The sequence below is a fragment of the Perca fluviatilis genome, chromosome 1, assembly GCF_010015445.1.
Source record: "Perca fluviatilis chromosome 1, GENO_Pfluv_1.0, whole genome shotgun sequence".
Taxonomy (NCBI): domain Eukaryota; kingdom Metazoa; phylum Chordata; class Actinopteri; order Perciformes; family Percidae; genus Perca; species Perca fluviatilis.
The window spans coordinates 37521728-37545183 of record NC_053112.1 but is presented as its reverse complement, the minus strand read 5'-3'; the positions used below and the strand labels follow the sequence as shown (position 1 = coordinate 37545183).

The following is a 23456-nucleotide window of genomic DNA, read 5'->3' as shown; positions in this document are numbered from 1 at the left end:
ACCTATCACTGTGACGTTGCACTAACACAAAAATCACTTTGGGGTCTATTTGATTTTGTCACCTCTTATTCTGTGTAGTCTGTATATACGGCCACCTACTGCATGTCTGTCTGTTCTGGTAGAGTGATCCTTCTTTTCTTGTTCCTCCTGAGGTTCTCCTTTTTTTTTCTGTTAAAGGGTTGTTGTTGGTTCTTTAGTTTTAAATTGAAGGTCTATGGTTATAGTTGTGCGTTGTTTAGCTTGTAAAGCCTATGACTCAAAACAAATGGTAGTTGATTTGAATTGTAGAGATATGTGAAATGTGTCATTTTCAGCCGTAACAGTAACCTTTTAAAGATATATAGTTAAACGGGATGTTATGTACGGGACGCAGGAGGTTTCTACCAGGAAGTTACTGTAAACAAACCTTGTGACTGGGTCTATAGTAGATGACAAAACACAGTGAAGTACAGTTAAAAAAAAAAAAAGGATCTGCATTTGATCCGCTTCGTTTTAGCTATCAAAATAAGCCTGTATCAGCCCCCATACTGATGATTGGGATCGGCTTGGTACGGGCCCACCTGACAGTGAAATTCTTGTCACACATTGCTACTGTCAATGAAAAAAACTGGCTTTAGAGGCAATTTAAAAATGTATGCAACCTGATGAAGGGGTTTCTTGGAATAAGAGAGACTTGTTGTGTTATATATGATAATCTCCTTTCCTGCCATCAGGCAGCGCTGCAAAATGAATGCAGCCACCCGTAGCAGTCAGCGATGTTAATGGAAAGTCTTGGATAGCTGCCTCCGTTCAGGCCCCCAGCTCATTAAAGTTGACTCCGCAAAAGTCAGAAACCATATTGAACTCCAAGAAAAGCAAATCAACAGCACAATGAGCACATAAATAATCAAGAGCTCCAAACATAATTAGCGTTTCACATCATATACAATCCTCCTCCGTTTTTCACGTTTGCACATATTGACCGAGCCGCCCCAGCATGTGGAAATACCATGCTAATTCTGTTTTAAGAACAGACAAGAGGATTGTTTACCACTGAAGACCGCCCACTAAGGGGGCAAGCAAAAAGGAAAATGTCCTCACTGGGATCGATAAACTATCACATTATCATTACGTTCTCAAAATGTCTCGGGCAGTGCGTCAGTTGTAATGCTTTGTCTGGAAGTACAAAGTGGAAAACCTGCAAAAAGCACTGATCTGTATCTTCTGCAATCAAGTTTTCCTCCTGCTTTTAATGCACCGGAGAAAACCCCAAAACAACTTTTATTTCCCATCCCCTGCTGTCCATAACAGGATCAGAAAGATGAACTCCGTTTTTTTCCATTTTAATGTGGTATACACAACAAGCAGCTTATAAATATAAAAAAAAGGTTCAGCCGATAATAAATACAATACTTTTGAATGATGAGCTCACTCTGGAAGAAATTTATGAATTTCTGGTCCCAGCAGTCCGAAGTCTGTTCCCGAAGGTTGACAAGGGATCAAATGAATAGCAGATTTAACTGTTGTAGATAAGTTTTCTGGCAGCGATGATTTGATGCCAAATCTGAGGAACACAAACAGCTCGCAACAATAATGGCAGCAGTTAGAGCAGGCTTGTGTAGGTGGTAAGAGGGTGCCAAGGCCTTCACCTGTTGCCCCGGCTGGACCATTGAACAAACTCGCACTGAGTCTCCAGATTAGTTTCCTAACTTGTTTATACTTCAGATATGGAGGTAGCAAAGAGGTCTCCTTCTTCTTTGTAATTCGTCCTCTTTTCTCCACTACACATCTTTCTGTATCCGTCTGGAGCTGCTATTCTCTAGTCTTTCTCTGACCTTCCATTTCATGTCTTATCTGGTCTTTAGCTTAAGTTCATCAACCTGTCTCCTTCTGTCGTCCAGGGCTGTCCTCGACTAAAGAAAGTTTTAGTAGACTAACCATGCAGCCCGGTCTCATGGCAGTTCGTGTAAATGTGACGTTATTTTAATCTATTGGTACGTGTTCATGGAGACGTTTTTGTCGTTTTTTACGTGGTGTACAACACGAAAATGTAGTAATGTATTTCAATGGGAAGAATATTTTGTGGCCACAGCACGAAAATGGTAGGGAGTAATATAAAAAGCCGAAAATCTGCGTAAGGACGTTGGTCGGGGTGTTTTTTTTGAGTCAAACAACACGGGACTTTCACCCGGGCGAGCGGGGATCGCGTCCCTGCGTGTGGCGCTTTGTTTCCCGGGGATGGCGTCCCTGCGTGTGGCGTTTTGTCCCGCGTGTTACTGTGGCGAGTCTCCCGGCATTTAAGGCGCCCTTTCCCCGTAAGGTTTTTACTAAACCCAACCTCCGCCATCCCGTTATTGTGGCGCGTCCCCAGCGGGGCGCCTCCCTGGCTTATGGAGCTTTGTGGCGTTTTGTCCCGCGTGTTACTATGGTGCGTCTCCCGGCGTTTAAGACCCTCTCCCCGTAATGTTTTTCCTAAACCCAACCTCCGCCATCCGTTATTGTGGCGCGTCCCCAGCGGGCCGCCTGGCGGGCCCCTCCCGGCGGGCGCCTCCCGGCTTGTGGAGCTTCCTTTTCGGCCACCTCCCGGCGTCCTTTCCCCGAGAAAATAACATGATATTTACACGTAAAAAACGAGAAAAACGTCTCTGTGAACACGTATCAATAGATTAAGAATAAAGTTGATATTTACACGAACTCCCGTGAGACTGGGTTGAACCATGGGCGTAGGAAGCAAAACAAGTGTTGGTGGGTCCTGCCTAGCCAGTAGCACCCTGGCTTCAATATCAACACAACTCACTGGTACAACTAGCTATTCTCTTTGGTCAGGATCCAAAGAGCTGCTTACACTGGTTGATTGATGTTAACATTACCATAGCTAGCTAGCTAGCCTAGCAAAAACGTCAGATAACTGCTTACGTTATGACAACATACAGGGGTTTTCCTGCATAGAGAAAGCTTTGGCGTCAAAATAAAAAACATTACACTTTATAACATTTTGTATTCAAAACACGATTGTATTATTGCACAAATTGGCTACAACAGTAATAGCACTCTTAAAATGTTCAACTTAGGAGCAAAACTTGCTCCCTGGGGGAAAAAAGTTACTGTTAAGCCCTGTTCATAATAATTAAAGGAACTGGACTTTGGGGTAACGTAGTCAGACCCGGGCCCAGGTCCCGGATGGAAACGCCCCCTTATGGCATTATATTCCATCACATTTTATTCTTTTTTATATATTTGTTATATTTAACTGTTACCTGTCACCATTTTGTGTTTTCCTTGACATAAATAAAGACGTTGTCACCTTAAATTGGTGCCTTGACATGTATCAAAATGCAGGAAATTAAGTCTTTGATGCTCAAAATGTATGTGTGCCACCCCCAAAAATCCCATTCTGAGCAAGGAAACCCCCTGAACATAGTGTAAGTGCAACAATAATTCAATAGACTACTGTACATGATGCCTTTAAAAGGAACAGGCAAAAAAATGAACATTCACTTAAATCCCAGCTTGTTTAGTGACAGTATGTGAGTTCACAGCCAGAGCTACCTGAGCTTTACATGGTATCGGATCGGTGCATAAAGTCAATTACTTACAGATACCAGCATTTTAGGCGGTATCGGAGGCTTTTCCGATACTGGTATCGGAACATCTCTGGTTGCTGCAGCTCTAACATATCTCTTGATATGAATTCTATTACACGGACACATTTTTAGTTACATATTTCTAGATGTGGCTCAGGCTGTCGTTGCAGCCCAGCGAATGTGAACAAACGCTGTCATGTTTTGTCTGTCCAGGTGGCAGCCATCAACCCCAGCCACCCGCTGGCCCAGATGCCCCTGCCGCCCTCCATGAAGAACTGCATCCAGCTGGCTGCCTGCGAGGCCAGCGAGCTGCTGCCCATGAACCCGGACCTCCCAGCAGACCTGTTCACTTCCTGCCTCACCACGCCCATCAAGATCGCCCTCCGATGGTAAGCCTTCCCTCATATTTCCCCTTCCTTTCTCTATGCCACATACTTTCATATTAGGCATTAAAAGTCTGAAATGTTCCAGATGGTATATGGTGGACTATATGCCCTGGGATTTTTGTCACCTAACTGTTAACATTTAAGCAGTATTTTCTAACCATGAACTCACACAGGGAGGAGAGACTTTAAATTGAGTGTACACAGGAGCTGTGTGGTTTTGGTCTTTCTCAGTGGGTAAGGAAATGTTAAAGGAAGTTTTTTCTTTGGAAGAATTTGAATAACTTTTCTGTTCAGTTTTGCTGTGGCTTACCTATCCTGTTCGAATGCCTCCTGACCAAAAATCACTCCAAAGATCCCACAGAGGAACGTTCCAAGGCTATTACAATTAGTGTGAGGTTATATTTTTTAGGCACCATGTTAAGCAATTTACATGTATTAAAAGCTTTGTATTGCCAATGTACAAACGGATTGTAACGTAACTTAAAAAACGGACACTGTCCCTAAATGTCTCGGTTGCCAGTAACAGCCTGTAGACTGATTTCTTTGTAAAGGACTCTGGATGTTTTTAAAATCCAAAGGATGTGACGTTTATGCGCGTGCCCGAGTGCCTTGCCTCTCTTCCGCTCCCCTACGCAAATATGGGTTTTCGTAGAATGGCGAAGGAATGTCCTGCCCTACTCTATCTTACCCTGCCTCTAATTGGCTTACCCAGGTTTTGTTACTCTAACCAATTTCATTCCTCGTGCCTGACCCTAACCAATCCAACCAACAAAGGCACGGAGTACTAGCTAATCGGAGGCAGAGTAGGGCGGGACATTCCTTCTCCATCCTAGGAAACGCAAATTTGCCTCCCTTGCAGTGCCAACAGTTTGCAACACCAGCTCAACGATAGCTCAGAAGTGGAGTCTGCTAACGTCAACAAACGAGTGGCACACGCCACAACACAGAGGCTAACACACAGTCCACGTTAGCACACACAAAAAAAGTTTGATCAAATTAAGCTTTTCTGGCCAAACGGCATTGTAACCGATGACGGCCGGGGAAAACTAGGGTCAACATCGGCAGGACATTCGATTCATGGAGGGACCTTTGTCGTCAGAGCAAAACATTAGTCAAACTATAATAATAATAATAATAATAATAATAATAATAATAATAATTACTTTATTCAGGACACAAAAAGGAAGGTCCATAGTACAAGTTAAAAAACAATAATTACAACATAGCAATAAATATACAGTGCATACAAATAAATTAATAAAAAGTCAATAACTTTCACTTGAAATGTACAAACAGGAGCGCCAATTTCTCCATAGTCTAGATGTATACCTGACAGAGCTAAAACCATTGTGGGCAAAAGCTTGTATAATTCTATTTTCAGAGACAGGCATTCTACACATGTATCGAAAAATAAGATTCCTTATTAATGCTGAACAGGTAGGCACACCACCATTAACAAACATTTGACTAGCACTACACCATCTTGATTGTTTTAAAAGCAGTCTCATGCCATCGTTATACGCTACATTCAGTCTCTGCATATTCTTTAATAACAGTGGACTTTAGCTTATTCACCGTACCCCCCAGAGTTAGATAACTCCATACAAGCCCTTCTCATCTCTGTGCGTGTCATAACTCTGTGTGTCTGACGCACCCACCGCTAGCCTAGCTTAGTACAGATCCTGCAGGTAACTGGCTCCATCTAGCCTACTGCTCCCAATAAGTGACAAAATAACGCCAACATGTTCCCATTTACATGTTGTGATTTCTATAGTCACAGCGTGTACAAATAACAAGATCACATGACACACAGCCATCTTCTAACCGTATACAGTGGGGGAAAAAATTATTTAGTCAGCCACCAATTGCTATTTACATGTTGTGATTTGAGCGAAACACCTGAAAAGCACCGTTGTTATTCTCTGCTCCTCACCAAGGTGCTTCTCAGGTGCTGCGAGCAAATCACTCCGCCCAAGTAGCAGAAGTAGCAGTGCTTCGCCTTCTGAGAATATAGTTCCCAGTATGTACAGTGGGGCAAAAAAGTATTTAGGCAGCCAACAATTGTGCAAGTTCTCCCACTTAAAAAGATGAGAGTGGCCTGTAATTTTCATCGTAGGTACACTTCAACTATGAGAGACAAAATGAGGAAAAAAAATCTAGAAAATCACATTGTAGGATTTTTTATTAATTTATTTGCAAATTATGGTGGAAAATAAGTATTTAGTCAATAACAAAAGTTCATCTCAATACTTTGTTATATACCCTTTGTTGGCAATGACAGAGGTCAAATGTTTTCTGTAAGTCTTCACAAGGTTTTCACACACTGTTGCTGGTATTTTGATCCATTCCTCCATGCAGATCTCTAGAGCAGTGATGTTTTGGGGCTGTCGCTGGGCAACACGGACTTTCAACTCCCTCCAAAGATTTTCTATGGGGTTGAGATCTGGAGACTGGCTAGGCCACTCCAGGACCTTGAAATGCTTCTTACGAAGCCACTCCTTTGTTGCCCGGGCGGTATGTTTGGGATCATTGTCATGCTGAAAGACCCAGCCACGTTTCATCTTCAATGCCCTTGCTGATGGAAGGAGGTTTTCACTCAAAATCTCACGATACATGGCCCCATTCATTCTTTCCTTTACACGTCATCCTGGTCCCTTTGCAGAAAAACAGGCCCAAAGCATGATGTTTCCACCCCCATGCTTCACAGTAGGTATGGTGTTCTTTGGATGCAACTCAGCATTCTTTCTCCTCCAAACACGACGAGTTGAGTTTTTACCCAAAAGTTCTATTTCGGTTTCATCTGACCATATGACATTCTCCCAATCCTCTTCTGGATCATCCAAATGCTCTCTAGCAAACTTCAGACGGGCCTGGTCATGTACTGGCTTAAGCAGGGGGACACGTCTGGCACTGCAGGATTTGAGTCCCTGGTGGCGTAGTGTGTTACTGATGGTAGCCTTTGTTACTTTGGTCCCAGCTCTCTGCAGGTCATTCACTAGGTCCCCCCGTGTGGTTCTGGGATTTTTGCTCACCGTTCTTGTGATCATTTTGACCCCACGGGGTGAGATCTTTCGTGGAGCCCCAGATTGAGAGAGATTATCAGCGGTCTTGTATGTCTTCCATTTTCTAATAATTGCTCCCACAGTTGATTTCTTCACACCAAGCTGCTTACCTATTGCAGATTCAGTCAACCCAGCCTGGTGCAGGTCTACAATTTTGTTTCTGGTGTCCTTTTACAGCTCTTTAGTCTTGGCCATAGTGGAGTTTGGAGTGTGACTGTTTGAGGTTGTGGACAGGTGTCTTTTATACTGATAACAAGTTCAAACAGGTGCCATTAATACAGGTAACGAGTGGAGGACAGAGGAGCCTCTTAAAGAAGAAGTTACAGGTCTGTGAGAGCCAGAAATCTTGCTTGTTTGTAGGTGACCAAATACTTATTTTACCGAGGAATTTACCAATTAATTCATTAAAAATCCTACAATGTGATTTTCTGGATTTTTTTTCTCATTTTGTCTCTCATAGTTGAAGTGTACCTATGATGAAAATTACAGGCCTCTCTCATCTTTTTAAGTGGGAGAACTTGCACAATTGTTGGCTGACTAAATACTTTTTTACCCACTGTACATACTGGGAACTATATTCTCAGAAGGCGAAGCACTGCTACTTCTGCTACTTGGGCGGAGTGATTTGCTCGCAGCACCTGAGAAGCACCTTGGTGAGGAGCAGAGAATAACAACGGTGCTTTTCAGGTGTTTCGCTCAAATCACAACATGTAAATAGGAAAATGTTGGCGTTATTTTGTCACTTATTGTGAGCAGTAGGCTAGTTGGAGCAGGTTACCTCCAGGATCTATGCTAAGCTAGGCTAGCGGTGGGTGCGTCAGTTACGACACGCACAGAGATGAGAAGGGTATGTATGAACTTATCTAACTCTGGGGGGTACGGTGAATAAGCTAAAGTCCCAATAAGTCGGCGTGTTCCTTTAATGGCCACTGGTGTCTTTAATATAACAAGGATTTTCTGAAGATTCCACATAGTACCTTTAAAAGCTTAGAATTTTTTATTTTTTTATTTAAGATTGTAGATTCAATTTCTGCTAGATAATACTTTCTTTTAACTTATATTCACACAAAAGCACACATTTTCCTTTTAACCATGCAGTAGAATGTGTACTGTATTGTTAATTTGAAAAGCCTGTTAGCGGCAGGTTGGATCACTGCTTTGACACTCTGAGGACACTATGATGTGTCCTGTTTAGCGAAAAATCCTTCCTTTGAGCACCGACCCTGCTCAGTATTCAACTATGATGAGAAATATGGCGCTATGATGAAAAATGTAAACTGACATCATCCTCTGCGACACAAGGATGATGATCCCTGCAGAGGACGATTCAGAAAAAAAAAAAGGGGAAAGATATTCAGGCAAAATGTGTTCAGGCTTGGCTGATACAGTAGCCTGATGTAAATGTCCATCTTTGAGAGGACTGCACTGATGGAGCTTCAAGCTAAACCACAGGAGCACATGGGTTGCATCAGACAGTCGGCTCTGTGTGGGGTACACTGACTGTGTGGGGCTTGCATGCCCATGCAAAGGTGATTGCATCACCTCCGATCCCCTGTCAACACAAAACACACACAGACACACAGACACACACACACACACACACACACACACACACCACACACACACACATGCACATAAATATGTCATTCATGTTCTACATACATATGTGCTGGAACTCCGCATCCTGTATGTATGCCAATTTGTCATTGCGAACAAGTATCAAAAAGTGTCAAAAGTATAAAAATTTGGCTTCCAATGCTCGGAAAGATTTAAAGTCTTTACTTATTCTTTTATCAGATAGTTCCTCATTTAAATCGGGAAGTCAGCTAACTTTGCTAGTTTTTGACTGTATTTTGCAGGTAACTTTCTTGTGTGGCTGCTTGTGTTAAGGCAACATTAAATACTGAAGCAATAAGAATTTGGCATATTTTGTTAAGTGAAAAATGTTTTTATTTTTTCAGAAAAAAACATGTTATTATTCTACAAACTTAGTTATTGAAAACAATTTTTCTCGGTGTACCGAAACTAAGATAGGATGTTAGCACCAGTATTAAGAAATTCAAATGATACCCAGCCCTTTTAAGTGATAGTTTGTTACTCAAATAAGGTCTGGTTTGAATTGTGAAATGTAGTTGCGCTTGTTCTTTACTCCCTTGTAATGATGTTTTCTCCCTTGTAATGATGTTTTCTGACAGAAAGCGAAGCAAATTTTCACCTTGCAGCACTTATGGCTACTTACCGCTGGACCTTTTGTGTTTATTTGCCCCAAACAGCCAATTGTACCAACTGTACATTAGCCGTAAGCTAGCTAGTTACCGACGCTCCGACCGCGCTTGTGGAAGCGCGTCTTTATACAGTCTGTGTTCAGCCCAGCCTCTGACTGAACTCCAAACTCGCAGAAAGTCCAGTTCTGTGAACACGCAGTAAGTTTAAAAACGTAACGGCTAGCTAGTTTGCTAACTTGCATTTAGCAAACAGTTAGCTAATAATAACTGACAGAAATCCAGCAAGCCAGGAAAGCTTTTGCGACTGAGTAGCGATAGCATGTTCCAGGCTGGCTATCGTGTTTGCAGTTAGCTTGCCAACTGCAGTAGTTGGCAAACTAGCCCCACATGTATTTATGTATGAGTTGTCACTCACTACATCACAGACTTTTGTATAATACTTTAAGAGAAAATTTAGTTTTTTATCCATATCCCAATAAACCAAATAAACATATGTATAAATGACCATCATAATCATAAGCCCATCATACTCGTCTCTCCCCAGCAAAAAGCTTCTTAGGAGCCCTCCAGAAAGCTAAGGTCAGTTTAGATATTATAATATATAATTTAGACATCCAATCTGACAAACTCACAAGCCCACTCCTGGATTGAAGGCACCCCTTCATTCTTCCATCCTCTTAAAAGAATCTGTCTGGCTATCATTAAACTGGTCTGGACCCAGCTTCCCATCGTGTGCAATGTAGCTACTTGTCTGACTTCAAGGTCCTGATATTGTTACCGTCATGGGTTACTTGGATACTTGAATAGAACAAAGCCCAGTCTCAAGTCAAAATGTCTGCTGTGACAAAGGCCTATTTAAAAGTGATTGTGTGTGTGTGTGTGTGTGTGTGTGTGTGTGTGTGTGTGTGTCCTTGTCGGAGGAAAGAAGGAAAGAATGCATGTGTGTACAGTAAGCGAGAATGACTAGTCGCCTTTAGGAGGTGTCCTACGGCTCGCCGGATTTTTCTCTGCCAGAAATGCTGAAGAGTTTCGTTAATCTTTCTGCGCTCTAAATCCACACCCGGCCATTGACCTTCAGCATAATGAGGCCTCAGTATTATGCCATTAATATTGATATCCCTTACCAACATTCCATTTCGGACAACAAGTTGCTAAAAGCCTGCTGAATAATATTGACTGAACTATTCCTTAATGCCCTCTGCCTCCGAAAATGGGTGTTATGGCTTGCAGGGCAAACCTCAAGTTTCAGTGGTTCGTAATAGTGAATTACTGTATTTATGCATTATATATAATATTTCCTCACATATTTGGGTTTGATAAGCTTATTTAGCATAAGAGAATATTCAAACCTGTGACAAATTTTTTTATTAGTTAATTCAGCCTTTAATTACACATGTAATTCACAATACTCCAAAGATACTGAAGATCCCTCTCGCCACTTCTTCCTTCTTCTTCCCACAGTTTGCTGCTTCTCTCCTGTACTCTTATTATTTTCTAAATGGAGACATGCCGAGCTGTCTTCTCCTTCATTTTACACCGCCCCAGAGTGAGACACGGCGAGAACATGAGGAAGGGATGGGTGGAGTTAAGAGTGGGCGGATGGAGGGATTCACTGATGTGCTGGCTTACCTTGGCTTTAAAACTTTAATGAGATGCATTGAGGGATGGATGATGGGGTAGAGAGAGAGAGAGAGCAAGCAAGCAAGCAGAGTGAATGCATGTGTACCTTTCATTGCTCAGCTGAGCAGAAAATCATTACTGATGGAGCGCCATCTTTAAGGGATTTCCCTACGTCTGCAATGGGTGGGGGGTGGAGGTGGTGAGCATCTGAAAATAGAGAGGCACCAGGGAGTTGCAGGGGAAGGAAGAAAAAGAAACCGATGAAGGAAGAAAAGCGCAGGGTGCATGTTTTAGCCATGCTAGAAGCGTGGGTCAGTCTGACGGTAAAGCTGGTCCACGTCTTTTGTCCAGAGTGAAACAGTACACTAGTTGTCCTCCATTTTGCACTAATAAAGAGAACAACTATGGCCTGGTGTCATTTTAAGGAATAATGGGCATTCAACAGATCAGGGTTGCGCTTATATTCTGTGAATTTACATTTCAAACCAGTCAGGACAGATAGAATTTAATAATTGTCCACATTCAGACAGTAGTTAGAATTTAAAAATAAAGTGGCAGCCCTATTTTGTACGGACAGTCAAGGTCTCCAGAATCACGATTCTTATGTGAATCGATCGCAGCAAGAGGATACGATGCTTTGAGACGCTACGTCTCAACTTTCTCCTCCTCCTTTTTTTGTTTGTTTATTCCTTCATGTACTTCGTCTTTCTCTCTGTTCCTTCTTGGAGGTGTACTTCACATCTAAACAAGCTCAGTGGAACTCAGTCGTTGATTGGGGATTGAGAGGCCAGAGGTTGACTTGACTCATTTCCTCTCTCTGACAACAAGTGGCTGCTGCTGTCACTGTCGGCCTAGTAAAAACAACAGTACTTTTACTTGAGTACAATTTTCTAGTACTTTTTCCACCTCTGCACACAGGTGGTGCATCCCTGCTTTTAATGCAGATGATGCTGTGCAAGCCTTTCAACCTTGCTGCTCGGCTTTGATAGCGCACAGTGGTGAAGTACAGTAGCATCTCATTATCTTTGTGTATATGCTGTAAACTTAATGTGAACATTTAAGAACAGGAACACAGGTGAGATTAATAGAAATGTAGCAGCAAGGGCTTAAATAACCCCATCTTGTATTTCTTTCGTTCAATGGGCTCCCTGCTGAGACAGACAGACACACACACCACTCTGTCCTTGTTCTGAAGCGTTGGCTTTAATAACATTAAAATGTTGACATATTCATTATTTATTTAATTACATTTATATAGCGCTTTATCATAGACACTCAAAGCGCTTTTGGGGGGTGGGGACTGCTCTCTAACACCACTAATGTGTAGCACCCACCTGGGTGATGCACAGCCATACAACGCCTTACGACGCCAGACCGCTCACCACACATCAGCTAGTTAGGGAGGGGGGAAACCGGAGAACCCAGAGAAAACCCACGCAGACACGGGGAGAACATGCAAACTCCACACAGAAAGGCCTGGATTCGAACCCAGAACCTTCTTGCTGAGGCCACAGCACTAACCACTGGGCCACCGTGCTCTCACCCCCCCCCCTTACAAAGGGAACTCTTGCATAACTCACACATTTGCCTTATCTCTGGATTTCAGAAAAGCATCATACATACATACTGATAGCAAAATCTTACTGTATCCCTGCTAGGCACCCATCGCTAAAGCAGCTTTTGCACCTAATGATAAAGTGCATAAGCCAAAATAAAAGGCCACTGTTTGTAAATCTCACCAAAAAGCAACTGCAGTCCTTTTGGCATATTTGAAAATGCCTTGAATGGAGACTTTAAAGACATCAATGCGGTCTGTGGTCTTGAAAATGACTCACTAAGGTCATCACCATTCAGTTTCACACGATGCTTGTTTGGAACTTTAGAATGTCTTGTCAGAATAGTGAAATGGTACTGTAGATCCTTAATGTCAATTTGTTTTATTTGTTTTTTACAAAAATGTAATTTCTATGTAATTTGATACAGAAGGATTACAAAAAGTGAGTGTCGACGTGCAAAGTAAAGAATATGCTGATACAAATTAAAATATCTCAATCTTTTATATACTGTGGTTTAATAGTGTCTTTTTTTGATTGGTTTCATAAGATGTCCACTTTTGGCATTTTTCACGTGCACCGAGTTGAAAGCGGACAGAATTGATGGGTGACGTACGAATGGAGTGGAGCACTACAATCCTCCAGAACAGCTTCAGTGCTGTTTGGAATAGATTCTCTGAACTCTACTGGAAGGTTGAAAACTATATTTCCAAAGAAATATTCCCTCATTTGGTGTTTTGCTGATGGTGGTTGAGACTGCAGTCAAGAATCTTCCATAGGTGTTACACTGGGCGGAGGTCTGGAGACTGAACATACATTTCATCAAACCATTAAGTGATGACTTGTGTCCTGTATGGAAACATTGTTTTGTTTGTTAATTATTCAAGCGTTTCCTTTAATTTGTCACGCGTCTGTATAATTTTTTTAAATGAATAAAACATGATTGTTTATTGTTTCAATAGAACGAAAGATACGAAAATCACTGGAGCCTATTTTAACACAATTTAAATTGTGCAGAGGGAATGATTTCCACCGTTCATTCTGACCGGAGACAATTAGAATTTTCGGTCCTCATAATTTTCTTTTCTTTCAATGACCAGTAATTACCGGACAACGGAAACTCAGGGTTCGCCGTTTGAGTTGAAGATGCGGATTTCATTTTTTGTGGAGATGTGGGTCCTTGAGGGGGGGCCCTTGCAGAAAAAAAAGTTTGGGAGCGACTGTTCTTTGCCAAGGTGCAGTCAGAAGAGATGTGTTTTTAACCTGCGGTGGAAGAAAGGAGGCAGAAAGTGAAAAAGTCGACTACAGCTGCCGACTACAGCTGCCGTCATTTACAAAAGAGCGAGATGGATGGATCAAAATGATGAACACAGGAATAGTAAGAATCTAAACTAATCAGCTTAGTTTCAGCAAATCAACTGTATTTGTCATATTTATAATTTAGATCATTATATAAAACTCAGTGTGGTATGTCTTATGGATATTGTAGGGCAGGGACAGAGCAGATTAAAGTTGAGATCACCCAGCAGTCCCTCCAGCATGTGACTGATAAAGATGGAGACTTGGGACAGGAAGGCTGATTGAAGGAGTAATGAGATCTAGAAGGCAGCTTGCTCAGTGGGGACCAGTGGGAGACACTGAGCTCCTCCCGTTCCTCCTCCACCTCCCAGCCTGGGAGCAGTATAGTAGTTTCGTCATACAAGATCCACTTCCATTTCTCTCCTCAAAATGTAATATGTACATGCCCTCTCTTACCCTCTCCTCTCTGCAGCCGCACACACTCTCGCTCTCTTATTCACCCATCCAAATAAAGTTTGGCCAACCTGCTGTCGGTAATAATCCCTCAATTTCCTCTTCATCTCTGCCCTCCAGCCCTCCTGTACTTCTGTCAACTTATGTTGTGTTCTCTATAACCGAGATCTTCAAAAGGGGTCGTCCGAAATAGTTTTTTATTAAAAAATGTCTCAAAATATACCTTAATATGAATCCAACATTTTAATAGCAAAGATAAATTGGCCTACAGTATTTTTAAAGAAAAAAATTATAATTAAGAGGGCTTTCACACGTGAAAGTCCGGACCACGGTTCATGTTTTAGCATTTGATCCGGTATTTCGTGTGCTTTCACACTGCTGTTATGCAAGTGCACTAAAGACCTCTACGTGACAAGAGTACGTCCTGTTGTCATCACATACGCGAGCCGTGTCTCCTGACAGTTGTAACTGATTGGTTTGTCGTATTCTCTCTGTCGGAGTCTTTCCAGCTGACCGCTGCTCTCTCCGTGCTACCGCTGCTCTTTTTGTTTTGTTGCGTTGTTGAGAAGCGAGACACGGGAACTTTACTTGGGTTTTGAGGAGCTGCAACATTTATTCAGAGACAGACGGAAACCTGCGCTGTACATTTACTACCACTTAACAAGTAAACTGTTGATATATCCTCTGCTCTGAGCGCTGACACCGTTACCCTCTCTCACGTACACACTAAGCACTGAGCTGTTCCTTAAAGCAGTTTCCCCGGTCTTATAACACCAAGATATCCTGCCAGAACTTCCTGTATTTGATCCGAAAGTCGGAACCATCCAAAAAAAAATGCTTTCACCCTAGAAACAAATCGGACCATTGTTCAGTTTGATCCGGACTGAGACTACCTCTTTTGGCGGGACCCCTGGTCCAGGGGAGGTTTCACACCTGTAATTTTGGTTCGGATCAAACCGAAAAGTCCGAAAGTCCGGACCAAACAAGGTAGGTGTGAAAGCCCCCTAATTTACACATTGAAGATAAGCTTACTATAAGTAAGGTAGCCATTATGGTGGCTAAACAGTTTAAGCTTAAGGATTCACTGTGCCTTTCACATGTATGTTTAACATTTAAAACATGGATGCATAAATTCTATATTATTATTCATTTATTTTCGTCCAGCCAGCCTAGTTTATTATGCAAATCAATTTTATACAGTATATGTAGTAGGGGGTCCCTACTCCATGTCTCTTTCAGCTAAGGGGTCCTTGGCTTAAAAACACTTTGAAGACCCCTGCTCTAGAACTTGTTCTCTTCTGCCAGGAACGTTTTAGTTCACCAGCCATAGCTGTTGGTGCATCCGAAAGTTTGACTTTTGCTTTGTCACAATAAAACAAAGCTTACTGTAGAAACAGTTAGACGTGAAAATTATAGTATGCCTCACCTCTACAATCCATTTTCCATATATCTTTTATCACCTTTGTATTGATTTTAATCCCACTTGCTCTATTCTTTTTTTTTTCTCTTTCACTTAATTATTCCACACATTTAAATTGAAACGACAAGCTTTTTTCAGTTTGTTCCAGAGTCTTATACAAAAAGGATTCCTATATTTTCTACTGACACATAATGCCTGTTCAAATTGAGAGTACTTTACACCAGCAGACTTGTTTCTAGGGACGGTTGGTTCACAACTTTGGCCCCGACTGAAATGCCTCAACAATTGTTGGATTGATTGCCATGGCCTTTTGTACAGACATTCATCACTTAAAAAAAATGTTTGTCCATTACTTTTATGACTAGATACCAGCAGTACATAACTTTCTACTAAGAAAATAAATGTTGATGGTATGTACACTACTTTCCGCTAACTGTACCACAGTGCAGTTTTATCAATGCAAAACATTTGAGCAAAAACAGTTTTATGTCATTTTGATGGCAAAGTGTCTGAAATGGCAATTTACTGCTCACTTATAGAGTAAACTATTAAATGAATGCGTGAAAGGGAGGGATTTCAGACACAGCCTTAGAGATCCAAATGTGGTCAGTTTGTGAAGAATATAAAAATGATTTAGGAGGAAACTGGCCAATACTACCAGAAAGATTTGAGGGTAATTATGCAATTCAGCCCTTTAGGGCAGTCCTTTTAAACATGTTTTACAACACAAAGAAATGGACGTTAACTTCTATTGTAGACTAAGGGCCCTACTTTCATGGGGCCGTAACAACAAGTGCAAACAGCTGTTTGGTATATATTGTATTTTGCAGACATAAAAACATTGCCTTTCTGGTGGTATGTTGGTACTCAGTGAGGCATCTTAAAGGCGCAAAAACGTGCAAGGTCCATTCAGAAGAGGCAGCATGAAGACAGTTGTTGGTATTTTATTGAAATAAAACTTCTGAGAACCACATCTGTTTCTGGCACAAGGTCACTTTATCAACAAGAGCAAACAAAATACGGTAACACTTTACTTGAAGGTATCTACATAAGAGTGACATGACATTGTCATGACACATGAACCCTAACCCTAACTTGTCATGACAAAAACCAAATGACACTTAATGACAGAAGCGTTATGTCATAAACGTTTATGACTTCTTTATAATGTTTGACACGTTCATGACAGTGTCATGTCACTCTTATGTACAGTACAGGCCAAAAGTTTGGACCCACCTTCTCATTCAATGCATTTCCTTTATTTTCATGACTATTTACATTGTAGATTCTCACTGAAGGCATCAAAACTATGAATGAACACGTGGAATTATGTACTTAACAAAAAAGTGTGAAATAACTGAAAACATGTCTTATATTCTAGTTTCTTCAAAGTAGCCACCCTTTGCTCTGATTACTGCTTTGCACACTCTTGGCATTCTCTTGATGAGCATCAAGAGGTAATCACCTGAAATGGTTTTCCAACAGTCTTGAAGGAGTTCCCAGAGATGCTTAGCACTTGTTGGCCCTTTTGCCTTCACTCTGCGGTCCAGCTCACCCCAAACCATCTCGATTGGGTTCAGGTCCGGTGACTGTGGAGGCCAGGTCATCTGGTGCAGCACTCCATCACTCTCCTTCTTGGTCAAATAGCCCTTACACAGCCTGGAGGTGTGTTTGGGGTCATTGTCCTGTTGAAAAATAAATGATGGTCCAGCGCAACGCAAACTGGATGGGATGGCATGTCGCTGCAGGATGCTGTGGTAGCCATGCTGGTTCAGTATGCCTTCAATTTTGAATAAATCCCCAACAGTGTCACCAGCAAAGCACCCCCACACCATCACACCTCCTCCTCCATGCTTCACGGTGGGAACCAGGCATGTAGAATCCATCCGTTCACCTTTTCTGCGTCGCACAAAGACACGGGCGGTTGGAACCAAAGATCTCAAATTTGGACTCATCAGACCAAAGCACAGATTTCCACTGGTCTAATTTCCATTCCTTGTGTTTCTTGGCCCAAACAAATCTCTTCTGCTTGTTGCCTCTCCTTAGCAGTGGTTTCCTAGCAGCTACTTGACCATGAAGGCCTGATTCACATGAAGGCCTGATTCGCCTGATTCGCAGTCTCCTCTTAACAGTTGTTCTAGAGATGTGTCTGCTGCTAGAACTCTGTGTGGCATTCATCTGGTCTCTAATCTGAGCTGCTGTTAACTTGGGATTTCTGAGGCTGGTGACTCGGATGAACTTATCCTCAGCAGCAGAGGTGACTCTTGGTCTTCCTTTCTTGGGGCGGTCCTCATGTGAGCCAGTTTCGTTGTAGCGCTTGACGGTTTTTGCGACTGCACTTGGGGACACATTCAAAGTTTTCGCAATTTTCCGGAATGACTGACCTTCATTTGTTAAAGTAATGATGGCCACTCGTTTCTCTTTACTTAGCTGATTGGTTCTTGCCATAATATGAATTCTAACAGTTGTCCAATAGGGCTGTCGGCTGTGTATCAACCTGACTTCTGCACAACACAACTGATGGTCCCAGTTATTTCACACTTTTTTGTTAAGTACATAATTCCATATGTGTTCATTCATAGTTTTGATGCCTTCAGTGAGAATCTACAATGTAAATAGTAATGAAAATAAAAGAAAGGCATTGAATGAGAAGGTGTGTCCAAACTTTTGGCCTGTACTGTAGATACCTTCAAGTAAAGTGTAACCCCAAATACTTGGAACAAATGCGCCTCAATAACTCAAAGTATAAGGCTTAAAATGTAAATAAATTATTTTAACTAACACTTCCCAGCAGTAGATGCAGCATCAAAACTTCCTGTTTAGCGTGGTTAAATCCCCTGGCCGACTGATGCTTTTTAGAATAATTTTCCGAACTTGAGTCATATCTGAGATGAATTATTTTTGTTTGACAGTGTCCTAGTTTGAGTTGTTAGCATTTACCCTAGCCCCTGAAGTGATATGTTTTTCCTTTGACTGGTGTAAATGCACCGCTAATTAGCAAATACTAGGTTGAATGATTCACCCGGCTGAAGTGCATTCGGCAGATATTTAACAAAGACTAGTGGGTTTTAGGTGAGACTAGAGTGAGGACAGATCTGAAAAGATACTGCACAAGCCTTGATAAAAGCTCTCTGCACCTTACCACCCATTCAGAGTGACGTATGGTCTGCTTTCAGCTTGCAGAATGCAGTTGTTACTCCTGTTTCGCTGTGTGATAATGAATATGTCATTGTATCCTGTAGGAATCCACTGAGGTCTATGAATTGAAACGATGTCTTGAATTTGTCACAATTTGTCACTTCATGCCAGAGAATGAAATCCATTTGGGGGGCTTTACCCTTTACACTTTTATTATAGAGTGACAGTAGATAGACAGGAAAGGGGGAGAGAGAGAGAGAGAGAGGGGGGAATGACACGCAGCAGGTCGGATTCGAACCCACGCTGCTGCAGGACTCGGCCAACGTGGGGCGAACGCTCTTACTGGGGGAGCTAGAGGGCCCCAGCATTTTCGAAAAGACGAAACCGTTTTGGAACGTCGCAGGGAGAAGTTGCAGCGGTCTGAACCGGCCCGTCTCAGCTCGACTCAAACCAGCTGATGGTTTCGCTGCGACTCAGCTGTTCAAGCCACAGAGGCTGGTTTTAGTAAGGGACGTAAGGGACGTCACCTGTTTCAACAGCCAATAGAGAAGTCAGCTGGTAAAGTCAGCTATAAACTATAGAAATAAAGTCATCCATAAGAGTTTTAAACGACCGAAAGCACGGTAACGTTATATGGTCGAGCAAGAATAAAGCAGTGAATCAGAGAAATTAAACGTTTCTTCGCCGTTTCATCACTGGAAATGCAATTGTAGCAAGCATCTCAATATCACTAACGTTATCCACATTCATATTTAGACTAGGGGTGTCATGATACCAAAAATTCAGTAGTCGGTGCCAATACCAGTAAAATAACATAACTCTCGATGCCAATTTCGATACCACGGTAAAAAAAAAGGATTTTCTAAGATTCCATGTACTTGAACTTGAAACATGAACTTCTTTATTAAAATATTTGAAAAATATCAAAATGTCACAAGACATACAAAATATGTGCAATAGAACATAGAACAACATAATAAAGTGCAATAAATGGTGCAACCACTAGTGTCCCCAGACACATTCCAGACTTCCAGGCATTTTTTCAAAAGGTACTTTGCAAAAACAACAACAGAGTTTCTAACAGTTGCGTGACCAGAGACAAAACAAACCCCTTGTAAATATTAGAGATGTATTTGAAAGATGGAGATAGCTTAGAGCCCAAAAGGACGCAGAGTTGGCTATTTTCCTCCTGAACAGGTAGCTAAGCATTAGCTTCAGGCTAATTTATCACGGCTACAAGGGACGGGCATTTTATGTCATTTCAACATTCGTGTTCTCACATTCAATTATATAACTATAGTACCCGAGTTGGTTACTTGCAAAAACAAAATCAGACACAGCCAGTAAAGTGATCCCGACGGGTCCATGCTAACCCTGCTAACTGCTAACGTTAAGAGGCCGTAGCCGACAACTGTGAGTTATTTGAAGCCAAGAGATGGTGGGGGGGCTGTAAATCAGGAAGATATGACCGTGAACATGCCGTTTTTTAGTTCAGGTAGAGTATCTCCGTTGACTCTCGTTCATATTTTTTTCAAAAGATATGTCCCATGGACCGAAGTAGAAGTGCGTGACTTCGGCTTGTTCGTAACCTCCTACTTCTGAATGTATCGACTGGAACGCTCTGAAGCGTGTACTGCCCCCATCAGTTCCGGAAGAGGCGCAGCACCGATGCTGCTAACACTGGCAGCATGTTGCTTCAAAAAAATGGGCATCATCTGTGTTTTGTCATTTTAGAACCGAAAGGTATCGCAATTATTGGTTCTCGTGACATCCCTAATTTAGACGCAACAAATGATACATCCACTACAAAAAAAGCTTAAAAGTAGTACTAGCGGTTGTTACTATGTAGATGGTACACCATCTCGTCTCGTCTCATTGGTGTGAACTGGCAGGTTTCAGAACGCTGCAGAGCGGCTCGTTGCACATTTCAACTCGTCTCGCCACAAGTCTTTGGTCTGAACTGGGCTTTACAGCAGTAGCACACACTGGACAACACCAGTTTTCCATTGTAATTATTTACTTTTTGTCCCTTTGTCTCAATGCTAAGCAGTAGGCAGGACCACTTGCTGTGGTTGATTCGTAGTTCTGGCATTAGAAAAAATAAACAACAAGCCAGTGCCAATTCATTTAGGGTTCATCTTCATATACTATGACTATAAACACACTATAAACGCTCGTAGAATCACTTTCTCTAGTCGCAGTGCGTCATTGGAGCGGTATAGTCCTTTTTGATGTCATTTCAGAGCACAAACATGGCTTTTTCTGAGACCAAATGATTATAGATACAGGAGTGACCAAATGCTCCTCTCTTCTCTCCTTCTCTTCCTTTTCTCATCGCTCCCTTTCTTCTATCCTCCACGCCCGAGTGACTTGACATCGCCCTGCCCAGATGTTAGGTGGAAACGCTCACTGATGCAACCTCCTGCTTGGTCTGTGCTCCGTTTACTTTGGCACGTCTGTCTGTTTTCTCCCAGACTCCATTTTTAGTTAATCATCACTGCTTATGTTGGGGAATTCACCATATCCCTTTTTGAAGTAGTTCACAGGCGAAAACATAAACACAATACTTAATCTGTGGTCCAAATGAAATTCAAAAGTAAACAATGATATATAACTGGCACACAGCAAAAGGCTGGCACATAACAATGCAGATATTGCGCATCATGGCTTTCCTTGGAAAAGTTTCTGATTATTAAGACTTCAGACCAACTTGCCCTGCTTACATCCTTCCTTCTCTTTTTTTTCCTGGAGTGCGGGGCACACTCTAGGCCCGTGCTGTTATTTTAAAAAGTCAGTAAGTCACTCTGGTGTCATGTGGGATCTCATTATTCTCCAGCATCAGGGAGAACCTTTGGATGCAAGTGCCACTTCATCACAGTCGGAGTGGATCAGTTGTTCTATCCCATGCATCATCCTTCTATCCTTTTGAAACTTTATTCCAATTCTTTTCCAGGCATGTTGGAGGCTTCAATTGTTTGTGGAGAAAAGTGAATCACTAATAACTTTACAACCAAACATGACGGGCGGAATGAGGAAGCTTTAGGACAAGGGTCAACAGGACAGAGTCGCTTTGACTTGTGATTTTTATTCTTACACTGTAACATTTCAACAACTTTAATTCAATCAACTCCTTGTTTAACTAGTTTGATCTTTTTTGTCAAATTAACGTCAGATTAAATTGTTTAGTTCCTACAGTCAGAACTATTTCAGAACTTACTATAGTCATGGCTCAAAGCTTGTCTCTTTGAAAGGATGTGTTTGCTTAACGCTCAGACAGACAGATATTTAGTTATTACCTCTGCCAAGGAGGTTTTAAGTTTGTTTATCCACTTGTTGGTTTGTTTGTCTGTCGGCTAGATTACAGAAAAACTACTGAACCCATTACATGTTGGAGCGGATCCGAATCACGGGGTTGATAGACACATTACTCTTCACTTTGGTCCATGTGGTGTTGTAATAATTGGAAAAGTTCCTGAATGGGAAAATTCACACTGCTATGACATTGTGAGATGGGGCATGACTTGGCAGAGGTCTTCGCTCTCTGAGTGCCCTTCTAGTTCAATATGGTTTTAGGATGTCCGTCCATCCCATTCTTGTGAACGCAATATCTCAGGAACGCCTTGAGGGACTTTCTTCAAATTTGGCACAACACCTCCACTTGGACTCAAGTTTTTTTGAAGGTATCTACATAAGAGTGACATGGCACTGTCATGAACACATGAACCCTAACCCTAACTTGTCATGACAAAAACCGAATGGGACTTACTAAAAGAAGCGTTATGTCATGAACGTTTATGACTTGTTTATAATATTTATGACACGTTCATGACCGTGTCATGTCACTCTTATGTAGATACCTTCAAGTAAAGTGTAACTGATTTTGGTTATGAAAGTTCACTGTGACTTCACAAAACGGCCATTGTTTTAGCCATAACTCAAGAATTTCTACGCAAATTACAACAGAATTTCACTCAAATGTCTAATAGGATAAAACAAGGAAGTGATGGCATTTTATATCCAAAAGGCCAAAGGTCAACTTCAGTGTGCCATCATAGTGCTTTGCAGAAACACTTTTCTTAATAAACACCATAACTCAGGAACCGAAGAGGAGACATTTGGTCAGAACCTGAGTTGGTAACACTAATCAGTAACACTTTACTTGAAGGTATCTACATAAGAGTGCCATGACAGTGTCATGAACACATGACACTGTCATGACACATGAACCCTAACCATAACTTGCCATGACAAAAACCGAATGAGACTTACTAAAAGAAGCGTTATGTCATAAACGTTTTGACTTGTTTATAATGTTTATGACACGTTCATGACAGTGTCATGTCACCCTTATGTAGATACCTTCAAGTATCAACTGTGGGGATTGTATAGATCTTCTGTGCTGCCCAGACTTTATACTTTTTATTAAATTGCGTCAAAGTCAGTTTATATATATATATATATAAAAACGCTCTCCCCCAGGTGTGTGACGACTCACAGTGACTCGTCTGTCGAGGCTCTGAATGGCAACCTGCTGTGACATCCAGCTGGCCCGACCTGTCAGAGCTAACCATGAACAGTAAACAATAACCCCCCCCATGCCCGACGTCTCAGAAATATGACTCTGTGTTCCATGCACCCCGCTCCCTTTGACTGTAACTCAGCCAAAATACACTTATCAAAGTGCTCAGTGGTTGTAATCTTCTGAAGCTCTCATTTTTCATTTGAGCGTTTTATCCG

The 23456-nt window shown here is 41.8% G+C and overlaps 1 protein-coding gene across 4 annotated transcripts in view; it reads left to right on the top strand.

Annotated features, from left to right (window-relative positions):
- Positions 1-23456, top strand: part of rptor (regulatory associated protein of MTOR, complex 1) — a 239582-nt gene that overhangs the window by 102034 nt on the left and 114092 nt on the right. For all 4 annotated transcript variants that reach the window (XM_039816705.1, XM_039816691.1, XM_039816698.1 and 1 more), the window contains exon 7: positions 3777-3952. In XM_039816705.1, coding sequence (XP_039672639.1) covers positions 3777-3952 — 176 coding nt within the window. The remainder of the gene's footprint in view (positions 1-3776; positions 3953-23456) is intronic.